The sequence below is a fragment of the Helicoverpa armigera genome, chromosome 24, assembly GCF_030705265.1.
Source record: "Helicoverpa armigera isolate CAAS_96S chromosome 24, ASM3070526v1, whole genome shotgun sequence".
In the NCBI taxonomy this organism is placed as follows: domain Eukaryota; kingdom Metazoa; phylum Arthropoda; class Insecta; order Lepidoptera; family Noctuidae; genus Helicoverpa; species Helicoverpa armigera.
The window spans coordinates 2,960,198-2,986,192 of NC_087143.1; the positions used below are offsets into that span (position 1 = coordinate 2,960,198).

The window sequence follows — 25,995 nt, forward strand, 5'->3', positions numbered from 1 at the left end:
ATGATCGCATCGTTAAATGTACAAATATACGCACGTATCTATATTATCTAAAATGCTGGGGTTGGATAGCGTAGCGAAAATATATTTGCATATATTGGCAAAATAATTTAAGCTTCCAAATTGGTAACTTGTTTAACAACTTCATTGGTGCCATGTTTGTATCTGTGGTCATGTTAATCTAAAAATAAGACCTAGTTCAGTTTTCAGGCAGCTGTTTTGCCGTTGTGACTAAACTAATTAATCTTATAAAATGAAGGTTCGCCGTTAATTTTTTTGTAATTAAAAGTAGAAACATATTTTCAGTATCGGTCACTAATCCACCAATAAACCAGTCACCCTATATATAAAAAAGGCATTTGTTTTATGGAGTCCCCTAAAATATTTACTTTAATCACGTTTTGTGTATTTGATGTTATAACGGTAACAAAAATTCATCATGTATGAAAATATCCACGGTCTAGTATCACGGTTCTTGAGATACAGCCAGATGACAGACGAAAAGTTTTAGTAATAGGGTCTCGTTTTACCCTTTGATTTCGGAACCCTAAAAAAATATAATAATTATCCTACTTCAACTACTCTGCGAAAAATCCAACCAAAAAAATATAACTTACCTACCTCGAAAATTCAAGTCTTCGCCCACTCATTAAAATCACAAAATACTTAAAAGTTAAAACGTGGATCTTTTTGCTTCATGAATCATTTATTAGCCTTCAGATTTACGAGTATAATATGAGGTTATTTAAATATACAATGGAAGCCCACAATCACTCGAATATCTATGTATATGAATATATTACACTTGCCGTTTTTGTGTGGTTTCACTCGCTTCACGTGGGAACTTCTTCTTGTACCCAGATAAAATATAGCCCCTGTTCAGCGCAGATAGTGTAGCTTCCTAGCAGTGAAAGAATTTTTCAAATCAGTCAAGTAATTTCGGAGCCTATTCATTCATGTCAAACAAACAGACAATCAAATCTTTCTTTACATGCTAGTATGTAGAAGTATACATTACACAAACGTACAGACGAATTATTATTTCTATACATACAAAGCTGTACCAATTCCTGGGATGAATTGTTAACCTATTGAAAGCCGCAACTCCGCAACTATTCAATATGTTACATTTCACGGAGAAAGGAAATATGAGTGGAGGTGCCATAAGGCAAGTAGGTCATGTGCCTTAATGTAGGTCAAATAACGCACGCTAGACGTGACAAAAAAGAGCGAGTGCCTTGAGCCACCTGTCAAAGATGGATTGGTGATTTAGATTTAAAAAATAATGGGCGGGTTCTAAAGAATTTGCATGAGAACGTAGACACAACGTTCCTCGTGCCCCGGACACTCGCATTGTGGCTACGTTACTTTCTTAGATATTCATTATGACCTCTCCATCATTTTGTTTTCCATGGTTACACACACACATACATAGCAACAAATGACGGACCGCAAAGGATTTTTCTGTTGTGTCAAGTACGAAAGTGAAGGGGAGATAGTAACGTTTGAAATGTATGATACCTACTGCGATGACCTACACTTGATCTGATAAATAAGTGAAAGGATACAAAGTGAATTTCGTTGGTCAGGTTATCATTCAGGTTTCGTAGGTACACGTTTTTGAGAAACTGTGTAGGTACATTCTTTGTTCTAAATGTGTTGTAAATCTGAAGAGATTGTTGGTCTGTTGAGCGCCTTAATCTCAGGGTCTACTGGGCCTATTTCAGTGGACTTTTAGTGTGAGATACCACATTTATCGAGGTATGCTTTATATCCGAGTGCGCGAAATAGTTTCTACGTAGCAGGTGAAACTGCAAGCCGAAGCTAGTCCTGTATATTTTTAATACGTAAACGCTTCTTACTGGAAGTCTGTTTTACATAAAAATACTAACCCCAAACTAAAAGTATTTTTGGGTGTTTTATACATAATGTGTCATAAGTTATGATTTGTATGAAATGAAAAAAAAAACTATATTAAGATTCACAATTAATCACTCTGGTATAACATTTGTTTTAAATACTCGTACTACCGATGTTACGGTCGGTGGGAGTTAGTCTCGATGTCACAGATAAGATATTAACGAGCCCCTTTTGTAACCCATGGACAATAGACGACCAAAGCCACCGTTTATATTCCTTAGTATACCTACTTTATTATTTCGACATGCCTTAGGAATAAATCTATCTTGCAGAAGTGAATATCTATAACTTATCTATATTTTCTTTTGCAATTAGATATTAAAGACACTACTTTTATGGAGCTAATGTCGCTTGTTCTAATCGCAAAACTGCAGATAGGTTATAGAATTCGGTTGTCAGAGATAATCATGAAATTAGGTCAAATAAATGATAACGATATCCAAATAATAGTAACCTTTACAACCATGTTATTTATTACAAAAGTATTTGTCTGTTTTTTGTATAGAACTGTTTTGTCCTATTAATTTAAGACTTTTGTCTAATTTGGCACGAGTAACACATGTGAGTTATAGTAATCCTAAAGTACTGTAATGTTAGAATTGTCAGACTGCCAAATTAATAAGTCCTTTTTACTCTTTTTTATCCTTAGTTCTATAAAATAGCATCTACATCGTCATATAAAAGAGCGTTCTATCGATGGTTATATATATTTTTGGTTAAATCACTTTTATTTTTTTATGTTTTTGTCAAAATATCACGAACATCTAAAACAAAAGCCTACAAAAGGACACACACACACACACACATAGACACAGTAACCTGAAAACCTAAAAATATCAGCATTGTAAACATGACACCCCTAAAATTTACAAAACCCTTTGTTAAGACAAACTCTAAATTCTTCGTACTTTACTATAATCTGTACGTTTTACTCGATACCAATACAAAAAGACATACTTACACATCATTGCTAATCCGATCTCAACACGACATGCGGATAAAACACTGAGAAAAAATAACGTTATCTCACGCCACGAAAACCCCACACCAAATTCACGCACAAAACACTTGACTTATAACACGAAACACTATAACCACACTCACTATATAACTTATAACAATAACATGTCACACTAAAAGGAATTTTAATAGAGAAAATTTGATTTGCAAAAACAATAGGATGGCGTAGCGCTCGCGTAGGCCCACCCGCGCGCTACGAGATCGGCTACGGACTGACGTAGCCCGTAGTCGGTTGGAGGGAAAGGTTTGCGCACGATAGCTCGACCGCAGCGGTTTGATACTTTTCGTTTTATTGAAAATGTAGGCTTGATATTGTTTGTTTGTAATTTTTATTTTTTTGCATGATATTGGTTAATTGGAACATAGTTTTCGCAACCTCTTGATCTTCTAATTTCAAAGTCGTTAAAACTGAACAGATAGGCTTAAGGTTGTTTCACACGTATAAGAGTCTAGTGGGTAGTCAACTATGTTGGGGTAGTTTTACATGGAGTGACTGACATGTTACCTACTCAACCTAGTTATCCGGGCAACCCGACACCCTTTAGAAAGACTGGTTGTCAGAATTTCTGGCTTTGTATCTGTAACAACTGCAATATATATCTTATTTTATTTTTAACCGACTTCAAAAAAAAGAGGTGTTCAGTTTTTACAGTTACATTAACCATTCGCAGTTTCTAGTTTACATTCGTTGCGAAAAGATATATTTAACTTACAATACCGATGTATACATATTTACCTATATTTACCAACCGATCATGGCAAACAGAGGCTTATCCCACCCTAAACATTTCCATAAGTTGAAGCTTCACTTCGAGATAAAATCTAAATGCCTACCTACATATAGTATGCACGCCATAATGTTATGCTATAACGTTATGGGGGATAAACACGGAGTAAATAAAGATGAGTGGAGATGCCATAATGCAGGTAGGTCAGGCGCCTTTTTCTAGGTCAAGTTTGTACGGTGGGCATGACCAAAACGATCAGTTATAAGTGAACTAACAAGGCGTTCGGGTTCTTAGAGACATCTGTCAAAGATTTTTGGTATTACAAATAATGGTCGGGTCCAAAGAAGGCGTATAAGAGCGGATACAGTAAGGCCCGCCGCTGATTGTAACTTTTTGTCACTGTCACCTGCTGTCACCCACGATGCGCTCACTGAATCTGTTCTTGGTTGACAAATCGCGATCATTTTTGTATGCCACCAGTCACCAGTGAGTGGACTCCTATTGTAATGTTCAGGGCGAGTGACAGTCACGTCACTCCGGCATTGCCTGCTGCAACTATTTGTCACCGTATTGTCACGTCACCACAATGAGCGCACTCAGTATAGTTTTCATTGCACTTGACTAAGTGACAAAAGGTCACGGTGACGAAAAGTTGCAATCAGGGGCTAGCCTAACGTTCCTCGTCCCCCGCAGACCCATTTGGCGCCCTACTTTCTTAGGAGAGTTTTCGTTATGGCACCTCCGCTAGTCATTTTGTTATCTTTGGAGATAAATCAACGGTGTACCCTCTACCCTTGCTTTAAGGGACAATCTTGAGAAACCCACATTTCACGTAAAAGGGTGAGACAGGTGATAGACATAACTTTGGGTGACAATTACAATAATCTCTATTCTAATTTCGGGTAAGATATATTATGGTTCACATGGTTGGTTTATGGATAATTTTCAAGTATTGTACTGAGTTCTTTTAAATGTTCGTACATTCTTGAAACCTAAGCTGACTATGCTGAAAAATAATAATTTTATGCTGGTTGCATAAATAATGATAATAAATACATATCATACATACATATCTCATTGGTCATCATTTTCATTTCTACCAATTTTCAAAATCAGCATTAAAAAATGGTTATAGAGTGACTGTTAATTCTAATTTCGGGTAGAACTAAGTAAGTCGAAAGAGTAAGAAGAAAGTAAACTTGGAATCTTCCTCGGTTTACATTTATATGTGTATATTTTCAAGCACCAAAAAACGTCTTCAATGTACTCTAAAGTTCTATTTATCTCATTGACAAGATCCTTACTAATATTATAAATGGGAAACTCCCTGCCTGTCAGGTTTTCATGCCAAAACGTTTGGTACATAGATAGAATAGAGCCTGCGGCCTGCCGATTGCGCAAAGTTGCTCTCACGAGACGTGGGTAAAACCGCAGGGAATACTAGTTTCATTTAATTAGAAAGACAGTATAACAGTTTCAGTTCATTTTGAAATGCTAATAATATAAATGCGAAAGTAACTCTGTCTGTCTGTCTGGATGTCATTTCTGCACGCCTAAACTACTGAATCGATTTTTGTAAAATTTGATACAGACATAGTTTGGAACTTGAGGAAGGACATAGGATAGTTTTTATTATAAAAAATAAAAATAAAATTTATTCCGGGCATACAGCTCCATCTATCCCGCGAGATCGGGAACTGTGTAGTTAAAACTAAAAATCTGCCTTAAGTCACTATTCCACGCGAACGAAGTCGCGGGCAAAAGCTAGTTTAAGTATAATATAATATTACAAAGTTCAAAGCACACATAATTTTGATTATAATATTAATTTGAGCGTCACAGATTTTTCTTTTCAAGAAACAAATACAAATATACCTTCCAGAAAAAATCCTAATATTCTTAAGGCAACTACAAAAATATTAAATCCGACTCTAATTTGATACGCCCACGACTACGAGTCACGTAGCGGGCTACGTGCTACGCGGCTACGCGGCTACGGGCGTAGCTTGGAGGCGAAAATATTGCTACATATTCTAGGTAATTTTTTCTAATGGTACTGGGTTGAATGACGTAAGAATTTTGAATCTCATTTCACTATTTTTTTGAGATACCCATAGGGTCAAATCGAGACTCTATTCTGTAATAGGGTCGATTCCATTGTAGGTCTGTCTGGCAAAATATTTTACCTCTATGAACTGTAATAGCTAGACAGTTGAAATTTTCACATTCAGTTGATGACAAAATTAAATGAATAAATTCTGCTTGGCTTCTAAGATGGTTATTTAAAAATAAAACACACATAATTTACTAAAATGAAAATAAACAATTGTCAATGTAAATAATATATTACTTCTTTATTAAAAAAATCAATCGAAAACCTACACTTTCTAACAATAGAATCCCAGTCTCATGAATTCTTCATACTTGTAAGAACTTCTGTACCCGAATTCCCAAATCGATTACTTACTTCGATAACTCGATACTTTTCTCGATTGTTACCGATTCGATTATTAGTGTTTGTACGTTGGTAGTCTGCACGCCCTACTTACGAAATTTCATTTGTTCGCACAACGGGTTTGTCGGGTCATTTTGACAAGGCCCACGGAATAATAATATAATGGTAGGCTCATATTTTTTGTTCTGCCTCGTGAATTTGCTTAGGGCTTGTATAAAAAAAAATTGTTTTAGGATAAGGCGGGATTCCACCAATGTGTAGCACACATAAAATATTTATTTTGGTCTCGCTCTAGTAAACAGTAAGAAATCGGGGGCGACAGTTTCTAAAAGTTATTACAAAAAAAAAATACTTCTTCACAATATACCGCAAACTTACACCTAATCCTGACAAATACTACGCTGAAAACCGTATCAAAATCGGTTGAGTCAAACTTGAGACAATCGTGCTCAAACAGACAGACATACAGATCAAATTTGCGAGCAAATGTGCACGAACACTTTTGGTGGAATCCACCCCTAATCTGAATGAGCCTTAAACAATGAGGCCTTATACATAGAATATGAAATATTTTTGTAAGAGTACATTTTTCTCTTACAATGAATTATTGTTTAATAAGAGAAATGAATTATATGAGAACGGCTACCGTGGCCGACCATCGGCTGGGTTACCGACATCTTTCAAACGATGGAACGTTGTTGAAATCTTAGTTGGCAATTATTTTATTCTGATTGAGTAAGTGTATTTATATGTATTTTTCCTCGGTTTTCATTTCAATCAAGTTTCTAAATTAACTACAGTAGTCTGGAGTCGTGATTGAATCTTAGTTAGATATCAATCGTATGTCGCATATGTAAAATTAGCAGAATCAAGCCCCTGAATAATAACTAAGCCTCATGTGGTGCTGTACGATATATGGTCTACTTATACCACGTAATGGCGATGTCAGCCATAAAAGCCTACATTACGAAATGAGGACGTGTTTATACAAGCCGATATTAGAAAGATTGCTAATATTATAACACTAGCTTCTGCACGCGTTTTCACCCGTATCTCGAGGAAACTATTTGGAGAAAATGGAGGAAAAGTGGATGTAATCCTTCTCGATAAACGGACTCTCTCTTCTTAGTCGTTTCCCTCTCTGTTGAAGATCGTGACTCGTTGTGATCTTGTCCACTAGATGTCGCCATTTATTGCGTTCTGTTGCTTGATGCATTGCAACATTCATAGGCATCTCCAGCTCTTTAGTTACTTGGTCAGACCACCGCATGAGACGTCGGCCTCTCGGTCTCCTTCTTTCTACTTTACCGGTAACTATAAAACGCTCCAAATTATTGGCATCTCTGCGATAAATGGACTACCTGACACTGAAATGTGTTTTTTATATTCGAAAAAAAAAAAACATTTTCGACAGCCAGAAGTAAATAACTAGAAATTACCGAAAAATTGCGGAATATATATGGGGTATCTTTGTATGGTAAGAAGAATCTAAATTTTTGCAGCTCAAAGTCAATTTAAAGTCCAGCCTTTAAATAATCAAAACTGTTTGTTCAATTTGGGTCGCAGAAATGAATAAAACCCGATACTTTCATTTAAAAAATATATATGTATTAAAATTATTATCGGAGTAGAGTACCTACTCGTAATATCAATTTGTGCAGTTAAAATTAAATGAATTAAAATTGCTTGCTATGTATAGGTTAGCATATATAATAACATTTATTTCCATTTTGATTTTACAGTCATGTAAATACATATTTATAGAAAGCTTAAGCATATTACATGTATATAAATTTTTGGTATCCAAAATGCAATCTTTGAAAATATAAAATTGTAACTTTGTCTATTAAGCTTTTAAATTCTCGCAATATTTAGCTATATATCTGCCAACTACGATCATGGGTCGTTTCTGCCATTCAGTCAGAACGGTTTTACTGTGGGTCACCTGCAAAAACAAATCATTTTATTCATCAGTTAGACTACTGTTTTTTCTCATTTACTTGTTGCTACATATTTTCAAATAGAAAATAAAAAAGATGGCCACTGATATTCGGGACAGGATCCAAAGTAAAGATGATTAGGACCCCAAAGACAAAAAGCTCCTCACAACGCGCTATATCAAGCAGCCTTATTTATATTATTATAATATATACATACATAGTTGTAGAATTAAAATAATCTTAATTATCTATTAACATAAAACCATCTGCATACAATGATTCAAAAATTAAAAATACATGGTACATCTATCCAGAACTGAGTACAGCGCCATCTATTGAAACTGTACAGAACTACGTACCTGGTCGCCTTGCAGCCTGTCGAGGAAGGTGACGCAAACGATACTGGCTCGGATGCCCGCTTCTCTGGTAAACGCGCTGAAGGCTGTTGCTTCCATCTCAATGTTACGAACTCCTAGGTTCGTCAGGGATTTGAGGAATGACATCTTATCTGACTCGCTGTAGTCGCAGAAGGGGCCGTCAAGACGGGCTTGGCCTGAAACGAGAGATAGCACGCTTAACATACTATGTAAGTAATGGAATTTTGGTTTATTCAACCATCTTCCAATGATCGTGTATGTACATATATAGTTCTGATGATAATACAATAATATGGTAGGTACTGTCAAACAGATCCGAAGATGGAGCCGAAAGATATGAACTGGAACTTCATGATGGGACATCGTATTATAGCTGTGTTTGGTCTTATTAAAAAAGTCTTATATGCACTTATTTAAGTTCCTGCGTACAATGTTTTTCTTAAAGAAGTTCTTATAAAGAGGGATTTTCTTTTTTTTATAATTTTCCTAGCTTCTGGCTAGATGGCGCTGATCTTCGTAAGTTACCGCATTCTTTACGCAATATTTATAGTCATCGTCATTATCATTTAATTGTATTACATTAAATTTTATTTTATAATAGCTGATCCCGTGAACTTCGTATCGTTTAGACCTACCCTGGACTACGACAAACATTTTAAAACCAAAATCCGCTCAATCGGCCCAGCCGTTCTCGAGTTTTAATCAGACTAACGAACAACAATTCATTTTTATTTATATAGATATATAGATTACTACAACTACATTTTACTACATAGTTACAAATGAACCTAATATAAGCATGTAAAAAATTAAAATATTGTTTAGATCCATACCTCTATAAAAATCATCGGCAGCCATAGTCCCCCCGATGTAGGTGCCGAACTGATCAGCATCAGAGCTTAGAGAGTGCACCTCCTCATACAATCTCCTGTCTAAGATCGCAGGCAGTCTGCGAGTCTTGCCTAGCACAGGCTGTAAGTCAAAGTCAAATCATTTATTTCATGTAGGCCTTTACGACAACAAAGCGGACTTATCTTTTATTTTGCATAACCTTGGATAACTGACCTTCTGGGATGAGGAAAGTCAAAATTGTACGTGTTCTAAATATCATAATGCATACATATAAAGTCTTATTAAAATGCGGTAGGTACTTACAACATCATAAGTCTTTTCCAAATTGCCGTTGACCCCAAAAGCAGACACAACGACTGACCCAGCTGGTATATTGAGACCCCCGCAGGTACCGACCCTGAAGAAAATGGGGTCCTTAGCTTTCGCGTATGCCATCAGCTTGATCACCTCTTGAAGGAGGGTTGTCATTGAAGGAATGCCAATTCCATGCTGTAAAAAAAATCGCTTGCTTGAGAAAGAGCACAAATATTGAAGACTTAATCGTGTGTCTGAGTGCCAAAGGACGACTAAAATTTTTGGGGACAACTTCTTCTTCTTTTATGTCGATGACATGTCATATAGTGAACCACAGTTTTTTGTCACTTTGTCAGTCCTACTTTGGGAACAACTATACTTGCACGACGACCTTGCTGACGCAATGGCCACCATGTGGGTCTGCCGAACTGATAATATACTAGGAAAGATAATATATGTAGAATAAAAGAGAAGTTGAAGGTTGTGACGTATAAGGCAGTTCTGGAGTTGGCTCTAGATAGGCGTAAATGAGCGCTGAGAAAGAGCGTAAATGAGAAGGAGCTGCACCAACAAGAGCTGGGCTCTTCAATTAAAGAAGAAGGTATGTAGATATAATCTCATAGAAAAAGAGTATGAAATACTTACGCTAATAGACAGTACGGGTCCCACTTTGTACATGGCGTACCTCTGTGAATGCTTTGTGAGGTTCACTATCTTGTCGCCCTTGTTCGGCAAGTCCAGTAGCTCGGTCATGTAATGCGCGAACTCCCGCATGCGGTGCTTGGTGCCGCCCATGCAAACAAACTGGAATGCAAAGGATTTTTTTGTTTTTTTTTTGTACGTAGGTAAGGGTCACGTCTATAAAGCATCGAAAAATCACGAGTTACTCTACAAAAACTCTGTATTTTTCGCGACGCCGCGCGTAGCGCTGCAACACAAACTACCGATTTTAGCATTGCTGAGTGAGTGGCCTTGATTCCTGATCAGGCAAGTACCAATGCAAAGTTTGTATGCACTTTCTAAGTATATCTTGGAAAATGACTGATTAAAGATGAAGGAAAACATCTCGAGAAAACCTGGACTACGTATAAGGTCTGATCTTAACTCTCAGTTTCCTCTATGTCTGAGGCACAGAGCAGCAGTGGTGCTATAAAAAGGCTGATGATGATGATAACTCACTTTAACATCTCCAAACATAGCAGGAAGATCATAGTTGTGAGTATCGAGTCCCAGATGATACAGGACATCTACGTCTAGTTCTTGTAGGTGGTTATTCAATAGCTTGATAGTTCCATCGGCATTCCTGTAAGTACAACACATTTTTTATTAAAGTCATCTACGGCCAAGTTCACCGACAACATAAACGCAATTTTTGTCTTAATACGACTGTTTACTTTGAAAATTGGCCTTGAACATAGGAAACAGTTGTTTTAAGAAAACTAATGATTAATTGTCGGTGAGTTTGAATTGGCCCAAAATAGGAAATTTCCAATCTGCGGCAATTATTTATTAAGAATGCGTAAACTACATGTAGAATAAAAACACTACCTATTCCCGGTTGCCATGAGCTATAATTTTATCCGTCTACTCACTAGCAAGAAACCGCTTTGGCAAGCCAGTATTTTAACCCTTTGAATTTCGCGAATCCAAGCAAGACACAATTGATTTGCTATTGTTTAATTTCTATTTCGTGATTTCTTGCTTACGATATAGCAGTTCCCTCCTTACTCCGCTGAAAGAAGCTAGTATTTTAATAATTTCAATTTCATGGTATCCTGCTTATAAAATGCCTTACTTAGGAAAGGGTTTCCCTGGATGCAGTTCATTCCATGTCGATCGACAGTTGTCATAATGCTCCTTTATACCGCCCTTGTTAACAGTGATACGGTCACAATCGCACTTCATCGTCACTCCTTGCTATCTGTAACAATTCAAATGGATTGCTAATTAAGTTCTTGTTAATTTATTAAATAATACCTGTAAATCGTTATCTAATATAAAAGGATAGGTACTAGGTAATTATATTAATTAGTTAATTAATATTGTTTAGTGGTGTAGTAACTTTTGATAATTAAATGAAGAGCCCGTGGCTAAGTAACAGCCAATCAAACAAAAAATAAAATAGAAACCGGCCAAGTGCGAGTCGAGTGCGAGGGTTCCGTACTACTACTATAATACGCCATGTTTATGATACGCCAAAAAAAACAAACTTAAAAAGTTATTTGCATAAATATACATAAATTGTCTAACGACGTGTTATTAGCATCACTTATGGGTCTGCAACCAATTTGGCGCGCAGTTCAATTGTACTTAATTGAACCAGTTTAAACTAGCTGTGCCCTGCGATTCCACTCCCGTCATTAAAAACTTTAGTCCTATCTTCTTGCGAAATAAATCTGATCACGTGCGCATGTGATAAAATGACTCAAAATGGTTTTCATTTTGGTCAAAAAGGAAGCATTGCCATCCAACGTGGATATGCTGCCAGCCTCTTGGATACACTCCCGGTGGGCAGCGATGAGGAAGTGTTTTTTGATACATTTTTTTAAATCTTTATAGCAAGTGAACATAGTAGGTAATAAGTTGATAATAGGTGTATATAATTTAATTATTAAGATTATGTAAAAAGTTATTTTTAAATAAACAACTCAAAAAACTAATATCCGAATTGAGAACATCAACATTTTTGGGAAGTCGATTGAAAATACAACTTATAATACGTTTTTTATAAAAAACTTGTGATAACAGACTATATTTGACTGCACTTTAATAACCTTGGCTGTTAAAGCTTATCAGCATAACATACGAGTCTAAAATAATGCATATTAGTTAATATTTGAAATCCATGGCTTATCTACTTCCTGGAATATAAATCGTTTAGTAGGTATGTAGGTATTTTTAACAATGCAATATTTAATTTATATTAAGTTTGCAATTTATAAATGCATAATTTAAACGTGGACAGACTGATTAAATATACTCGTGTCTGTATTTATCTAAAGTGGTAATACCTATAGACTAAGACAATTTATCTACTTATGTCCGCCCTAAAATCAGCAAAATATGGACACCAACTATTCTTACGCGCTTGGAGCAGCGCTCGCGTCAGTAAACGGGTTTTGCATTGCCGCCGCTTTGCCGCCGTGGCCGTGCCTACTATGACGACCGTGACCATACAATCGGATACAAAATAAACGTCTTTCGCTATCGATAATTTTTTTTTTGTACTAAATCACAACATAATAAAAATATACGTATCTGTAAAACTTATTTAAATATAAGTTGACAAAGTTTGGGCACAGAATAAAGTTAATTCCTGTATAGGTACAACACAATCTTAAAACTAAGATATACCTAGTAATCTAGAGGTAGCATGTGTACCTATTTATATTGACACATCATGCATACAATACAATCCTACTAATCCTACTTTTACTAATATTATAATATAAAATGTATTTGTGAGAATTTACGGATGTATGTTTGTTATTCTGTCACGCAAAAACGGCTACACTGATTTGATATACGTTCAAATATTTCCCGCAAAAGCTAAACAAAGAATCAAACTCCCATTTGCATTTAAGTTATTCATAATACCTAGGTAGGTTGTATATTTTTTATTATATACAAGGTGTTGATTTGCATTTGTGCCATAGTTCAGGAGGAGGACATACAATACGTAAATAATCGATTGAAATTACAGTAGATGGGAAATAACTAATATGCATTGCTTTTTTTGTCATTGTAATGTTGTGGTATTTCCGAAGTAATCCAATTTTATGAATAAAATTTATGAGTGATCGTTGCGTATGCATTATGTTTGCGTTTGTGTGAGGGTGCAGCACGTTTTTAACGCCAGTAACATACGCGCCAAGTTTAAATAAGGCTAGATGACATTTACGGAATTCCGAAAAAAAAATAAAGAAAAAAAAATACATACCAATTTTTTTATTGATTCGGGTCAAGAATCATTAGCATAATTACCTGCTTGAATATGGCACGGATGCAAATCAACAGCTTGTATAAAAAAAAACTTATGTAAACACAGCCACTTACCTTCGTTCTAGCTGATACGGACGACCACCACGGTAGACGCAGGACTCGACACTAAGTAAGCACTGATTAGCGAACAACGCTCAGCACTATTATCATGACGATGCATTAGTATGACTAATATTCAATACTTACCTATCATACATATGTATATAAGTTGATGCATTTAGCGTTTTGTTGCTAGTTGCTATGAATGGCAATCGGGAGGATGATTGCTATCAATCAATCAATTATTATTTATTTTATGATGATAGGTGAATTTGATGGCTACAAATTGCATTAAACATAGAGACTGGTGTCTAATGTAGGTTATTGTATAAATATTTATTTATTTAATTCTTCTGCACATTTTGTACAAGGGCGGACTTAACGCCTTAGGCGTTTTCTACCAGTCTACCTTTGGGTGGTGGAGAAATAGCAGTGGTAGGTGCAAAGGTTATATATGATATTTAGTGTAAAAAAAATAATAATATATACTATACATATAGTAATACATAAGCATACTATACATACATATTACAATAGCCAGAAAAGACAAAAAAAAAACTACGATGGCGACTCTGCCAATTTCCTGTGGATGTGGTCGCGTAATTTCTTTTTGAATGTATAACGACTGCTAACCATCCTGATCTCAAGAGGTAAATATGTATCGAAGTAAATGATCTGTGTAGTCTTTCCAACTATTTTTGGGGTTCGCTTCTAGTCTAATCGCATACAGACGTGAACCAGTGTTTTACATGTAGCGACTGCCCATCTGACCTCTACAAACCAGTTCTCCGGCCAACCCGATAGGTTGATTGTCAAACTTACTGGCTTCTGACTGCCCATAACGATAAAGCTGTTTATTACCACCAATTTATTAACTTATCAGAATCAAGCCCCAAGCTTAACAACAGGTGTAAATGTAGAACACGGCCTTAATTTTGCAGTAGGTAAAGCGTATTTTGTTTTACCTACCCCTCGCGGTTTAGGTATGCCTAACTACTTTATCTAGCTTAGTTTGCTTTTGGCGTTAAAGCTATAAAGACCACGGCTTGATGGAATTCGATTTGCGAAAATATTAATAAAGGAAACCTAGCAACAGTAAGTTTGGTGTGTCCTTGGAAGTATTGAATTTATGGCATTGCAAAGGTAAGTGGTTCAACATTTTTAGCGCAGTTTTAAAAAACCGGCTAAGTGCGAGTCGGACTCGCGCACGAAGGGTTCCGTACCGATTTATAAAACGGACAAAAAATCACGTCTAATTTTCAGTTCCTATTTGTTGTTATAGCGGCAACAATAATACCTACATCATCTGTGAATAATCAGCTCTCTAACTATCACGGTTCATGAGATACAGACTAGTGACAGACGGAGACGGACGGACGAACGGACGGACAGAGAAACGAAAACAATAGGGTCCCGTTTTACCCTTTGGGTACGGAACCCTAAAAACAGCTGGTCGTGTACCAGGTTCGAAACCTGCCAAGAACTCTACACTTAGGGTGCATCTACCCTACTTGCTTGCGCATGTTAAGGTACATGCGCAGGTTACATGCACGTTAAAAACGTGCGGGTCCAGCGACTCGCGCATGTACCAAAGCAAAATACCCACCCGCGTGCTCTTGTCACTTGTCACTTGCAACGTGTAGACGCACCCTTATGTTATGTTTTTCTAGCTTTTAAAGGAAACATACACACACACATACTGACAATAAAATATGTAAACATTTATAATTCTGCGGATTTGCAACTTTTTAAGCAGACACGTGCTGGTAGTGGTTCATTGATACGATTGCTAATAGGTACCTATTATCTCTTTGTCTGTGAACAAACACTAGAAAGACTTGCTCCGTGTATTGTAATGATTTTTACGCGTTTTTTTATGCAGGTAAATATCATTACTAGACTTTTATAGCTAAGAGAAGATCTTTAATGGACCTGCCTAGGTACTCAAAATTTATCTCGAAGTTTCACTTCATATCCTTTGGCTCATCAGATCAGGTCCTATTATTGTAGGTTTAGTTATCAGTATTACATTCATCATCATCATCGGCCTATCGCAGTCCACTGCTGGACATAGGCCTCTCCAAGTGCACGCCACTGAGATCGATTTTCGGCTTCTCGCATTCAGCTCCTGCCAGCCGTCTTGCGCAAGTCATCACTCCACCGTGCCTAGGCACGTCCTACACTACGTTTGTCTTTTACACAGAATTACATTAACAGAAGCCAATTTTAAATTCGCTACGATCATTGGAAGATGGTTAAAGTTACCTTAGATTCCATTACATAGTTATACATATTGGTGAAATCACGCTATTATACAAACTCAGTACGGATCTACTTTTCGAATTAAGAACTCAACCAACCTGAAATTAAAAAAAAGTCCTAAACAAATGACAACTTTCAAATCTGTCATTTTTCTATGATCCATTTTTAGACTGAAATGTTTTTATAAATTCTTTTCAGTTAATTTTCATATTAGATTTTAGTTTATATTTAACATTTTTTTTATACAGTGGACTTAGAATAAGGATTATAACAAAATTATGCCTGAGTGAGTATTTTATGGTTTTATGTAGTTGCCTTTAACTCATTAATATTAACGACTCCAAATACATGCTACTGCGCGTCCCGTTAAAACTTCTTCCCGAATAAAATCTAGCCTAAATTAATCGCAGATAGTGTACCTTTCCAACAGCGAAAGAATTTTTCAAATCGGTTCAGAGTTTCGGTGTTTCTTCTTCGTTAGTAGGTATAAATGTAAAACTACTGATCTGAAAATCATTATCGACACATACCTAACTTACTTTATATAACAATGATAGATTGTCACTATCCGTTATGAAATCATAAATGCATTGATAAAAGTATTATCAGCAACACAAAATGCACAACCCAACTGCTGTCCTAGTACTTTACCTGACAAAAAATACACTTTATACCTTATCAGTAAATACTGAATAAATAAGTAAATATCTGCATCTGATATCTCTTACCTTGAATGCACTTATGATATCACTTTAACACCTTTTGTTCTTTCTTGGCAATTTTTTTGGTAAATTACTTAATAAGTCTCGTCAATTTACTAGTAGAGAGGCGTGTCGTTTTACACAAGAGCCACTCGAACAATAGATATCTAATATTACGTGACAAATCTTTTTTTATGGGTCAAGGGTAAGTTGATAGCAAGCTACGGACGCAAGCAATGGTTAGCTCGAAGTCAGATAAGGAACTAGGAACGGTTGGTTTGTTCCAAGCGAGTTTCTGAGTGGGCAGAGCGGCTGGCTGGCTCTGATTATGCAATAGTTATTTTGTTATCCTGACTAGCAAATGGACATCAACTTTATTTATATTTTTGACATTCAAACGTGCTTGTAAATTAAATGATTTGATTTTGAACATGAGTGGGTTCTGACACTGCTAAACTCGCAAATGAGATCCAAACAAAATGTTATTTTGAACATTCAACAACGAAATGTATTAGCATGTAACGTTATTAATACATTCATTAAAAAAATATATGATTTGCAAATTACATTGTGTCGCATAGCTGATGACGCACGATGCACACACTGCTATAAATAGCTATTCAATTAGGTATAAGTTACAGGAAACTTGATCCAACAGTTTATTTGCAAAATATTAGGAACATATATTGGTTAGGTATGTATTTATTTATCTCTTGTTTCTTCGTTGAGCGTCTGTTGTCAAATAGCGGCGTGACATTTCTTATGCACCTGTAATAGGTCTATAAGAAATAAAAAACCTTTGACTTTGACTTTGAAGAAGTGGTGACATTTGCCCTCATCCTCAGGTGCTGTGTGCCGTGCCCAGCGGCGGCGCCTTGTGCCCCTTCCGCGGGCATCAAATCAGGACTACGGGATGGAAAGCCCATCGACGGCAAGCAAGAACACCCCTGTCCCTGCAGGACTTGCTGCTGTGGAAAACCTCCTATCGTCAAACCAGTAAGGCCGGCAATACACGGACCGCTTGAAGCAGTCGGGGGCGACAGCTTCAAGCTGTTGACCGCCTGTATCAGTTGCAACTGCTCGAGCGGTTCGTGTATGTACGTCCATAGAACTATACAGTTCACTGTGCACTCGACAGCTTGAAGCTGTCGCCTCTGACTGCGTCAAGGGGTCCGTGTATTGCCAGCCTAATGCATTCTTATGGAGAACGCACACGTATCAAAATCTAATTTTGGTGAAGGAATCGAATTCTGTCAAGTCATGTCATCATGTTTTTATTTCTTCCAAATTAGGTGCGAGGTTTCAAATGATTTCATATAAAGAATTCTGAAATGTGATTCCTTCACCGTTTTCGATGAGGTCGATTCTGACAGTTGTGTCACTATTAACTTGAATCCTGATTTCAGTCATGCTTATAGAAAAGCCTCTATAAAGATTCATTATTTTCTGAAAAAATATTTAGTTACCATAATTTTAGCGCAGCTCTTAAAAAATATTAGCGGTGCATACCATATCTCGAGTCTCCTTCGCAAGCCCCTTTTTCAGACTTTTCAAAATTGTATTTCTTATTTTATTTAAATCAGGCATTTAAGGAAAATACACTCAGCGGCACGGAATTTGGCCCAAGCACTTTTGGGCCTTATAACCATTATTTATATTAAAAATCAGAATTTTTATTTTAAAATTGTTTAATTTACTCATTTTCCAAAAGAAAATGACTAACAAACAACAGAATTGTGAGGATTTTCATTAAGTTTCATTAAGTTAGAAAACAGAGTCCTTTACCGCAATAATCACCATAAACTTAAAATTCAACTTTTTTATCAAAACAGAAACTTATCGAATTTTAATAATGGGTGTTTCTTCCTCTTGATCTGATGACTGCCTGCATACGATCTGGCAAGCTCTGGATGATGTTTTTTACCTCCACCTGGGAGATCTCTTCCCAGGTAGCTACCAGCGCGGTTTTCAGTTCACTGAGAGTCTGTGGTGGGTTACGACTTGCTTGGACCTGTCTTTTAAGCATGTTCCAGACATGTTCTACAGGATTCATGGATGGGTTTATTGCAGGCCAGTCCAATTTTTGAATACCGACCTCGAACAAGTAATCGGTTACGCAAAGAGCTGTGTGAGGTCGAGCATTGTCCTGCATTATACGGAATTCTTCATTTCCTATCCTTCCCTGACAGGGTAAAACATGATTTTGAAGGATCTCTTCAATATTCGGCACTGTTGTCAGATGGCTTTCGACAACCAATAATTCAGTACGGGCTTCTAAACTTATGCCTCGCCAAACCAAGATGGACCCACCATGAAAACCAACTGTTTACTTGGTAGTGGTGGGAAGAAACCATTCTCCGCGCTTTCTCCATTCACGTTCACGGCCGTCTGGAGCTTTTAAGACGACTCTGCATTCATCGGTCCTTAAAATTTTTCTCCATTGGTCACGCGTCCAATTTGTATGTTCTCTTGCAAACCTAAGTCTGGCTTTGCGATGGTGCGGGAGAAGTTCCGGGCCTCGAGTTGGTCTCCGAGCACGCAGATCCCGTTCCTCCATCCTTCTTCTTATTGTGCACTTACGGATGTTGACTTCTCTTGCTGTTTGCAAAGGCTGGCGTATCTCTAACGCAGTGAGAAACCGATTTCTCATTATTGCACGTACGATAAATCGGTCCTCGTGCGCCGACGAACACCTTACACCCCCACTTTCTGGTCTTCCTGTGTAAAGGCCAGTCTGGTACATACATTTTCTATGCATATCTTTAACTTGTACGCGGTGCACTTAAAGTTTCAGCCATCTTCCGCTGCGTACGCCCTTGCGCGTACTCGCTCAAGAAGAGAGCAACTTGAGCTGCAGTAAGGGTAATTTTCAGATCAAATTGTGAAAAAAAGAGAAACAAAAAATGATCATAATCATTATTTTTTTTTTTGGAACGTGCTTAGTACCTACTTCGGCAATTTCTATCTGAATTTAAACTTAACTTTCTGCTTTGTGTTCCAACAACGGAATCTGTTTCTAGTGTTATAAAAGTTAAACAGACACACATTTTTCTGTCTTTAATTAACAATTACGAAAGAACTGACCATATGTCATATGAAATTAGAATTTACAACAGCTATCTGGGCTGATATCTACTTTTGTTTGTTTGGGCCAAATTCCGTGCCGCTGAGTGTATAATACATAGGTACATATTATAACATTAAATCATACACTAACACATATTTTACATAAACAACTTAAAACTATTGCACACGAAGTGTCGGCATCGTGTTACGCGGCGAGGTGTCGCGTAGCCTTCCTCGGAACCTCCGTTAGACGACACCCTTAGGCCAAAACTCTTCCTTGAGAAAGGTCTCGATGTAATGAATTATCTTTATTTGCAGTGCTACAAACAACCTCGAATCCCGGAGTCGTATGCCCCGCGTCGCTGCTACATGCGCCCCACTGCGCCAGTGGAGTCATGCACTACTTACAAGCTATCCTATCTGCCGGTGGATGGTTGCCGCAACCTGAGGGGTGAGGCTCGCCGTCCCCCTGCCAACCTCGTGCCTAGCTGCGAGCCTATGGAGGGATGCACTGTGCAGAAGGTAAGAATTCGCTGATGACTAGTTGTTCCTTATTGTACAGATTGTTTCTTGTTTCTTCTGTTATTCAATGACGGTTGATTAATCGCAGTAGGTATTGTTGATTTGGACTAGGGTAAGGCGTCACTTGTCATACAAGCTTTTCTTCTTGTAGTAACGTTTTTCATCTGCGTGTTAAGAAACTACTTGGACAGTATGAAAAAAGCCTATGACTAGGTTCCATTTTTTCAATAGCAAATTCATTTATGGTAGTAAAATTGTTTCAATTTATTTACACACAATTTTTCATCACTCTTCAGCTCTCATATTTGCCGAATCCGACATGCGTGACGCAGCCGATTCGTCCATGCCACCACGACATGTGGGGGCAAGGCCCTATGCAGAACCTCACGACGCAGCGACACGACTACGTGCCGAAGCCCTGCGTACTAAGGGAGAGCTGCAAGCCGCCGGCGAAGTTCCATTGCGTTGAACAGCCTTTTGAGAGTAAGGAACCATATTCAGTGTATGTAGCGCTAGCTATACCCTTACTAAGCTTCCGCCCGCGGCTTCGCCCGCGTGGTGTGTTAATAAAAAGTTGTCTAGGTATGTGTTAATTGGTGCAGCCGTTTTTGCGTGAAAGAATAACAAACATATATCCATACATTCTCACAAACTTTCACATTTATAATATTAGGAGGAAGAAGGATAGGATTTAATCCCCTTATCTCGAAGATATTATTAGAGATTATGTATGATGTATTTAAATAAAACTTAATAGAATTTATTTTCGGTACATTATCAGTCCACTACAATGATTAAAGCACAAGCATCATAACAATCAAATTAATCAAACAGTTAGATGGTATGTTTGTACCACCACTGACGTTATAGAATGTTCCAGACCGCACAATAAACAAGTTGTCGTATCTACCGCCGGAGAGGATCGAGCCGACGAAGTCGTTTGCGCCGGAGCGCTGCTACGAGAAACCTGCAGCTAAGATGGAAGGCACCACAACGCAGAAAATGAGCTATATGCCGAACCAGGTTGGTAAAATCTTCATCCATAGAATAAACATCGGTCTTGCCGTTTCCCGACTATAGGTTGTGGTAAAGTTTCAGTCGTAACCGCATGCAGCTGAGAACCAGTGTTTTACAAGGACCGACTGCCTATCTGACCTCTTCAATCCAGTCATATGGGCAACCCCTTATCATCTTATAGTTATTGTGAAAGAGTTCTTTCACGAAGTCAGAATAACTTTTGTTTAGATCGTACCAAACCGCGGCCCAGGGTACACGAAGTGAAGAAGGAGCAAAGAAGATTAAGTCACAAAAAATGACTTTGCAGGAATAAATCGAAAAGACATACGTAACAGTTGCAGAAAATTTCAGAAAGTTTTTGGAGTAGCAATTTTTCAGTCAGCATTTCGGTCATCGTTGCTTTTCATCTGCTCTTACGATTGTAATATTTGTGAAATTTGAGTTATGGAAGGGATTTTATTACCTAGTAAATGTTGCTTCCAGATTCTTCCCAAAGAGCCGTTGCCATGGGCCTGCAAAGGGCAATATCAGAAGCCTTGTCAGAAACTGGACGCGAATACCACCTATACCATGAGGTAATCTTAAGGCAGTTTACTGTTATAGCACAGATATACTATAACATTTGGATTATCTCTTAGGTAGCAATATTTGGGAAAAATTATAAGCATCCTTTATTTGGCATATAGCAGTAACTATCAAATAACTAACTGACACTTTAACAGTAAACGGAGCCTTAAATGCTCCTCAAACTATCGGATATCGCTATCGTGTGCTAGCCTTGCCTTAAATTAAGATTCAGAACTATATGTAGACAATACTCCTAGTACCTACGGTAGACTGCACATCAGTGGTAACTGTCATGCACCTTAACTCAATAGTAAAAAGTACGATTTTCCTATAAAACTGTTACCACTGACCTGAAGTTGACTGTACTAGCTTCCACGTTCCGTGGGATCTACTCCGCCCAAATGAACAAAAAGTAGCAGCAGGCTTTCTCTTCTTTTTCACTAATGTCGTCTGTTTTCGTTTTCAGTTACCTGGACGCGGCGAGTGATTGCCGTCGGCGCGCCATCATTCCTGATAGCTGTAACAACCCCGTCACCTCGTCCAAGAGATTCGAAACTCAGACTATTTATAAGAATAGGTATGTGTTTTTTTTTTACTATAGGCCACTAGCAACCCGTCCCAGCTTCGCACGGGTGCTGGATGTTATTTTACATTATTATAAACCTTCCTCTTCAGTCACTCAATCTGTTAAATAAAACGCATCAAAATCCAAGAATCAAAATTTAAAGATTTCAGCGTACATACTATATGCAGCATGGGATATAGAAACAGAAAGAGACTTTTTTTATGTATACTTTGTATATATGTAGGTAATATTTCAATTACGCTCCATTTTACCATCTCGGTTCGATCTGGATTTTGATGGTGCTCCAATCAACATGGTTCAATCCAGACTTGAATATCGTAGGCAATTCCCGCAAAATTATAGGTATATAACAATTTACAAAGAATTTTCGATTTTCAGTTACTTGCCGACGAAGTGCCCCATCCCTACGCCGATCAGGCCTCCGTCGAATCTCGTCCCGTCCACCGCTCAAATGGAAGGTGATACTGTACAAAAGGTAATTGTATTTCATCATCTACCTACCCTTTTCCTAACTATGATGGTGGTCGCCAATCCAGACAACCCGATAGATACCCCTTGGTAAAACTGGTTTGACTCTCTAGCTTCTGACTACCTAATCGTAACGACTGCCAAAGTAAATGACAGCCGGGACCCGCCAGTTTATCGTGCCTTCCGAAACACTGAAGAACTATTCGTGACAAAATGGTCACCCATGCGCGCCAAGCATTGCTTAACTGGCTTCAAAATAAAGGTTCTCAGTTTGACCTGTATGTTTGTATGTCAATGCGGTTTTCAAGAGCTGTATATTTCGTACTTGGACAATGTTTTAAGTGTCTTCAATAATTGAAGACGGTTTATATTTCTTGCTTTTTTTTGTGATTTGTTTAAATTGTTATGTCTGTCAAACACCCTGTCCTACTACTTTCAGCTATCGTACCTCCCGAATCCCACATGCGTGACGCAGCCGATCAGACCGTGTCACCACGACATGTGGGGGCAAGGCCCCATGCAGAACCTCACGACGCAGAGACACGACTACGTGCCGAAGCCCTGCGCCATCAGGGAATCCTGCAAGCCGCCGGCAAAGTTCCATTGCGTTGAACAGCCGTTTGAGAGTGAGTCATTATCTGCCTAGGCTAGCCTTTTCCTATGTTGGGGTCGGCTTCCAGTGTAACGGGATACAGCTTAGTAACAGTGCTTTATCAGGAGCAACTGATCTGACCTTCTCACTTTTTTTAACACCTCATGATCTCATCATTATCTTCCTGCACTTCTCTTACTATTCGAATTCTATTTGGAGTCGGCAGAGCATGTTTTCTTCTGTCTGCCGTCATCTCATAAGTAACGTTCTTTCTAACCATCTCGACTTTTCTCCAATCTATCCATCGTTCCTTTTTTTTCTCCCTCCACTATATCCATCCACATACATGCTCATCATCTTCCTCACAACATGATCGTTTGTATTTTGTTTTATGTAGGTAGGTACTCTTGATTTTCAAACAAATTATACATTTTTTACCATTATTGTCTGCAGACCGGACCATCAACCGCATGTCGTTCTTGGATCCTGGCCGATGTGCGATACCAGAGTCCTACGCTCCGCTCAAGTGCTATGAGAAGCCAGCAGGTACTCAATCTTTTTTAACGTTTTCAAATGTGCCAAATGATGCTGGAGTTTAATCTAAAAGAAACTGGTAACGAGTACCCACGGTCCTCCAAAACAGGGACTCTCTTTACCTAAAAAATTTTAAATTTGAAAGGCCCAAGAGACAACATAAACGATAGTTTCTTATAAGAACTGGTTTACTATGAATTTTTATGTCCAGTTGTCTTGACTTGAGTTTTTTCTCAGTTTTCTGCACCAAATAATTCCTTGAATTTGCTTGGCATCGCCATTACTGTGCAATATAATGGTCTTTCTATTTACCCACCTACAGCTAAAATGGAGTCGACAACGACACAGAAGATGTCGTACCAGCCGGTCTGTGTGCCACAGCCGCAGAGGCCGCCGTGGGCATGCAAGGGACAGTACCAGAAACCATGCCAAAAGGTCAGACCATTGCATTAAAACCTTACATTTTTTTTTTTGTCAAACTCAAACGTTCATTCAAATTAGGCTGATCAATCAGCACTTTTCGAACATCAAAAACAAAAGACAGCCCCCAAAACGTTTACTTGACTTGTCTTCGAATTTAACTACTGGGTTAGTACTCATCTTATAATGCGATTTATTGACTTACCCCCGTTCCGAATATTCGATCTGTAGATTTCCTTACTCGAGATAGAATTTTGACATTAGCCTCTACAAATAATGTAAAATTCCTATCGGGCCAAAAAGATAACGAATTATTTTTAACCAAATTAAATATAGGTAGCCTAGGCAGGTATTTGTGTCATCTGGTGATTACACTATCTAGGTCGGCTATATTTTATTTGGTAAAACAAACGTTCTTTTTTGCGCGTATTTTTCAAGGCCTATATTTTCGATTGAGAGCTCGACTATATTTTAGCTTAGTAGGCTTACTAAGAGTAAAACAAAATGTTTAAATCGTTCCAGTAGTATCGAAGTAAAATGTTGATATATTTTGCTTCCAGTTGGAAGGCACAACTATTTATCGGTCATCGTTCCTGCCTCCCGGTGAAGACTGCACTGAATACATGGATCCGTGCCAGTACGGCGATTGCAAACGTGAGTATAAAAAGTCTTGTGTACTCATATGAGGCATAGATATATAGATCGAGAGTCAGTACAATGTATCAGCCTTTATAATATAACGTAGATCTGGCGTTCGCTAGTTCTAATAGGTAATCCAAGAATTTCCAAATCATTTGACATTTTATAATTTTTTTTTTCAATTAACCTACAAAACTACGTTAGATGCATTATGTTAGTTAGGTATATACCTATAATAAGGGCAAGTTGCACCATTTTACTGCAGTTATACTTAACCAAACCATAACCAGTCTTGAAATGCCATCCATTGGTCAATTGGAGATTTGACAACTGAAAATAGTTCGATTTATCGTTATGGTTAAATAGCACATCTGTAAGTCAACAAGCTTCTTGGTACTTATTGCTAGCATTCCAGGGGTTTCGAGCAATAAGGTCTAGTATAGTCTGGCAAACCTTAATAAACTCTTTGTATTTTTATAGCTTGTGACTGCATTTGCCCCGCGACGTGTATAACAACGGACCCGTGCGCATGCAACTTCCCTAAAGCGGCGTGCTGCTCGTAGCGGCCATTTTGAACAGCGTTCCAAATTCAAGCGTAGACAAGATGGCGCCCATTCGACCGTTGAGCTTTTAAATCAGGCGGGAAGCCTATATGTGATCATCGGTACTTCGGAAGTACGAACAAATCATGAGTATTTTTTGTAATTATTACGTGCTTACATTAATGTACCTAATATGTATAGTATTATGGATAATTTTGAGTGATATAGTTTATAGTAAATTGTACCTTATAATTACGTTTCGAATAAATTATATTTTGTAATTTTATTGAATAAAGAAATAGATTTTTTCTATGATGAAAAAGTTTCTTTTATGTTATAAACACTTTAGTTCAGTAAGCACACGTCACCTTACAATAGTAATAGGCCAGTGACAACGAAAAAAACAACGTTGTAGTAGAATGAAATCGAGGAAAATTCCTCAGATATCGCCTGTA

General features: G+C 37.7%; 3 protein-coding genes across 7 annotated transcripts in view; 1 reads left to right on the forward strand and 2 right to left on the reverse strand.

Moving 5' to 3' along the window:
- Nucleotides 1–3,150, reverse strand: part of Mctp (Multiple C2 domain and transmembrane region protein) — a 185,648-nt gene extending 182,498 nt beyond the window's left edge. The window contains exon 1 of one of the 2 annotated variants that reach the window (XM_064041284.1): nucleotides 2,879–3,150. The gene's annotated coding sequence lies outside the window, so the exon portion shown is untranslated. The remainder of the gene's footprint in view (nucleotides 1–2,878) is intronic. The other variant, XM_064041285.1, reaches the window with a different exon arrangement.
- A 4,556-nt stretch (nucleotides 3,151–7,706) lies between these two features.
- Nucleotides 7,707–16,756, reverse strand: LOC110382294 (uridine phosphorylase 1). 2 transcript variants are annotated; one of them, XM_049850352.2, is made up of 8 exons: nucleotides 16,615–16,756; nucleotides 11,379–11,504; nucleotides 10,763–10,886; nucleotides 10,229–10,387; nucleotides 9,593–9,778; nucleotides 9,271–9,409; nucleotides 8,420–8,613; nucleotides 7,707–8,065 (listed from the first exon to the last, which is right to left on the reverse strand). In XM_049850352.2, exons 2-8 carry the CDS (start codon nucleotides 11,486–11,488, stop codon nucleotides 7,967–7,969), a joined length of 1,011 nt encoding a protein of 336 aa, XP_049706309.2. In that variant the 5' UTR covers nucleotides 11,489–11,504; nucleotides 16,615–16,756; the 3' UTR covers nucleotides 7,707–7,966. The 2 variants fall into 2 exon arrangements, with proteins under 2 accessions (XP_049706309.2, XP_049706308.2); XM_049850351.2 differs by lacking the exon at nucleotides 16,615–16,756 and adding an exon at nucleotides 13,640–13,795.
- Nucleotides 14,649–25,710, forward strand: LOC110382292 (stabilizer of axonemal microtubules 1). 3 transcript variants are annotated; one of them, XM_064041295.1, is made up of 13 exons: nucleotides 14,649–14,767; nucleotides 17,433–17,583; nucleotides 19,972–20,175; nucleotides 20,472–20,658; nucleotides 21,056–21,198; nucleotides 21,676–21,767; nucleotides 22,226–22,336; nucleotides 22,724–22,820; nucleotides 23,253–23,439; nucleotides 23,859–23,951; nucleotides 24,262–24,374; nucleotides 24,920–25,013; nucleotides 25,479–25,710. In XM_064041295.1, the coding sequence occupies exons 1-13, from the start codon at nucleotides 14,754–14,756 to the stop codon at nucleotides 25,559–25,561; spliced, it is 1,569 nt and encodes a 522-aa protein (XP_063897365.1). In that variant the 5' UTR covers nucleotides 14,649–14,753; the 3' UTR covers nucleotides 25,562–25,710. The 3 variants fall into 3 exon arrangements, with proteins under 3 accessions (XP_063897365.1, XP_063897367.1, XP_063897366.1); XM_064041297.1 differs by lacking the exon at nucleotides 14,649–14,767 and adding an exon at nucleotides 15,956–16,172; XM_064041296.1 differs by lacking the exon at nucleotides 14,649–14,767 and adding an exon at nucleotides 16,679–16,792.
- Nucleotides 25,711–25,995: the final 285 nt, after the last annotated feature.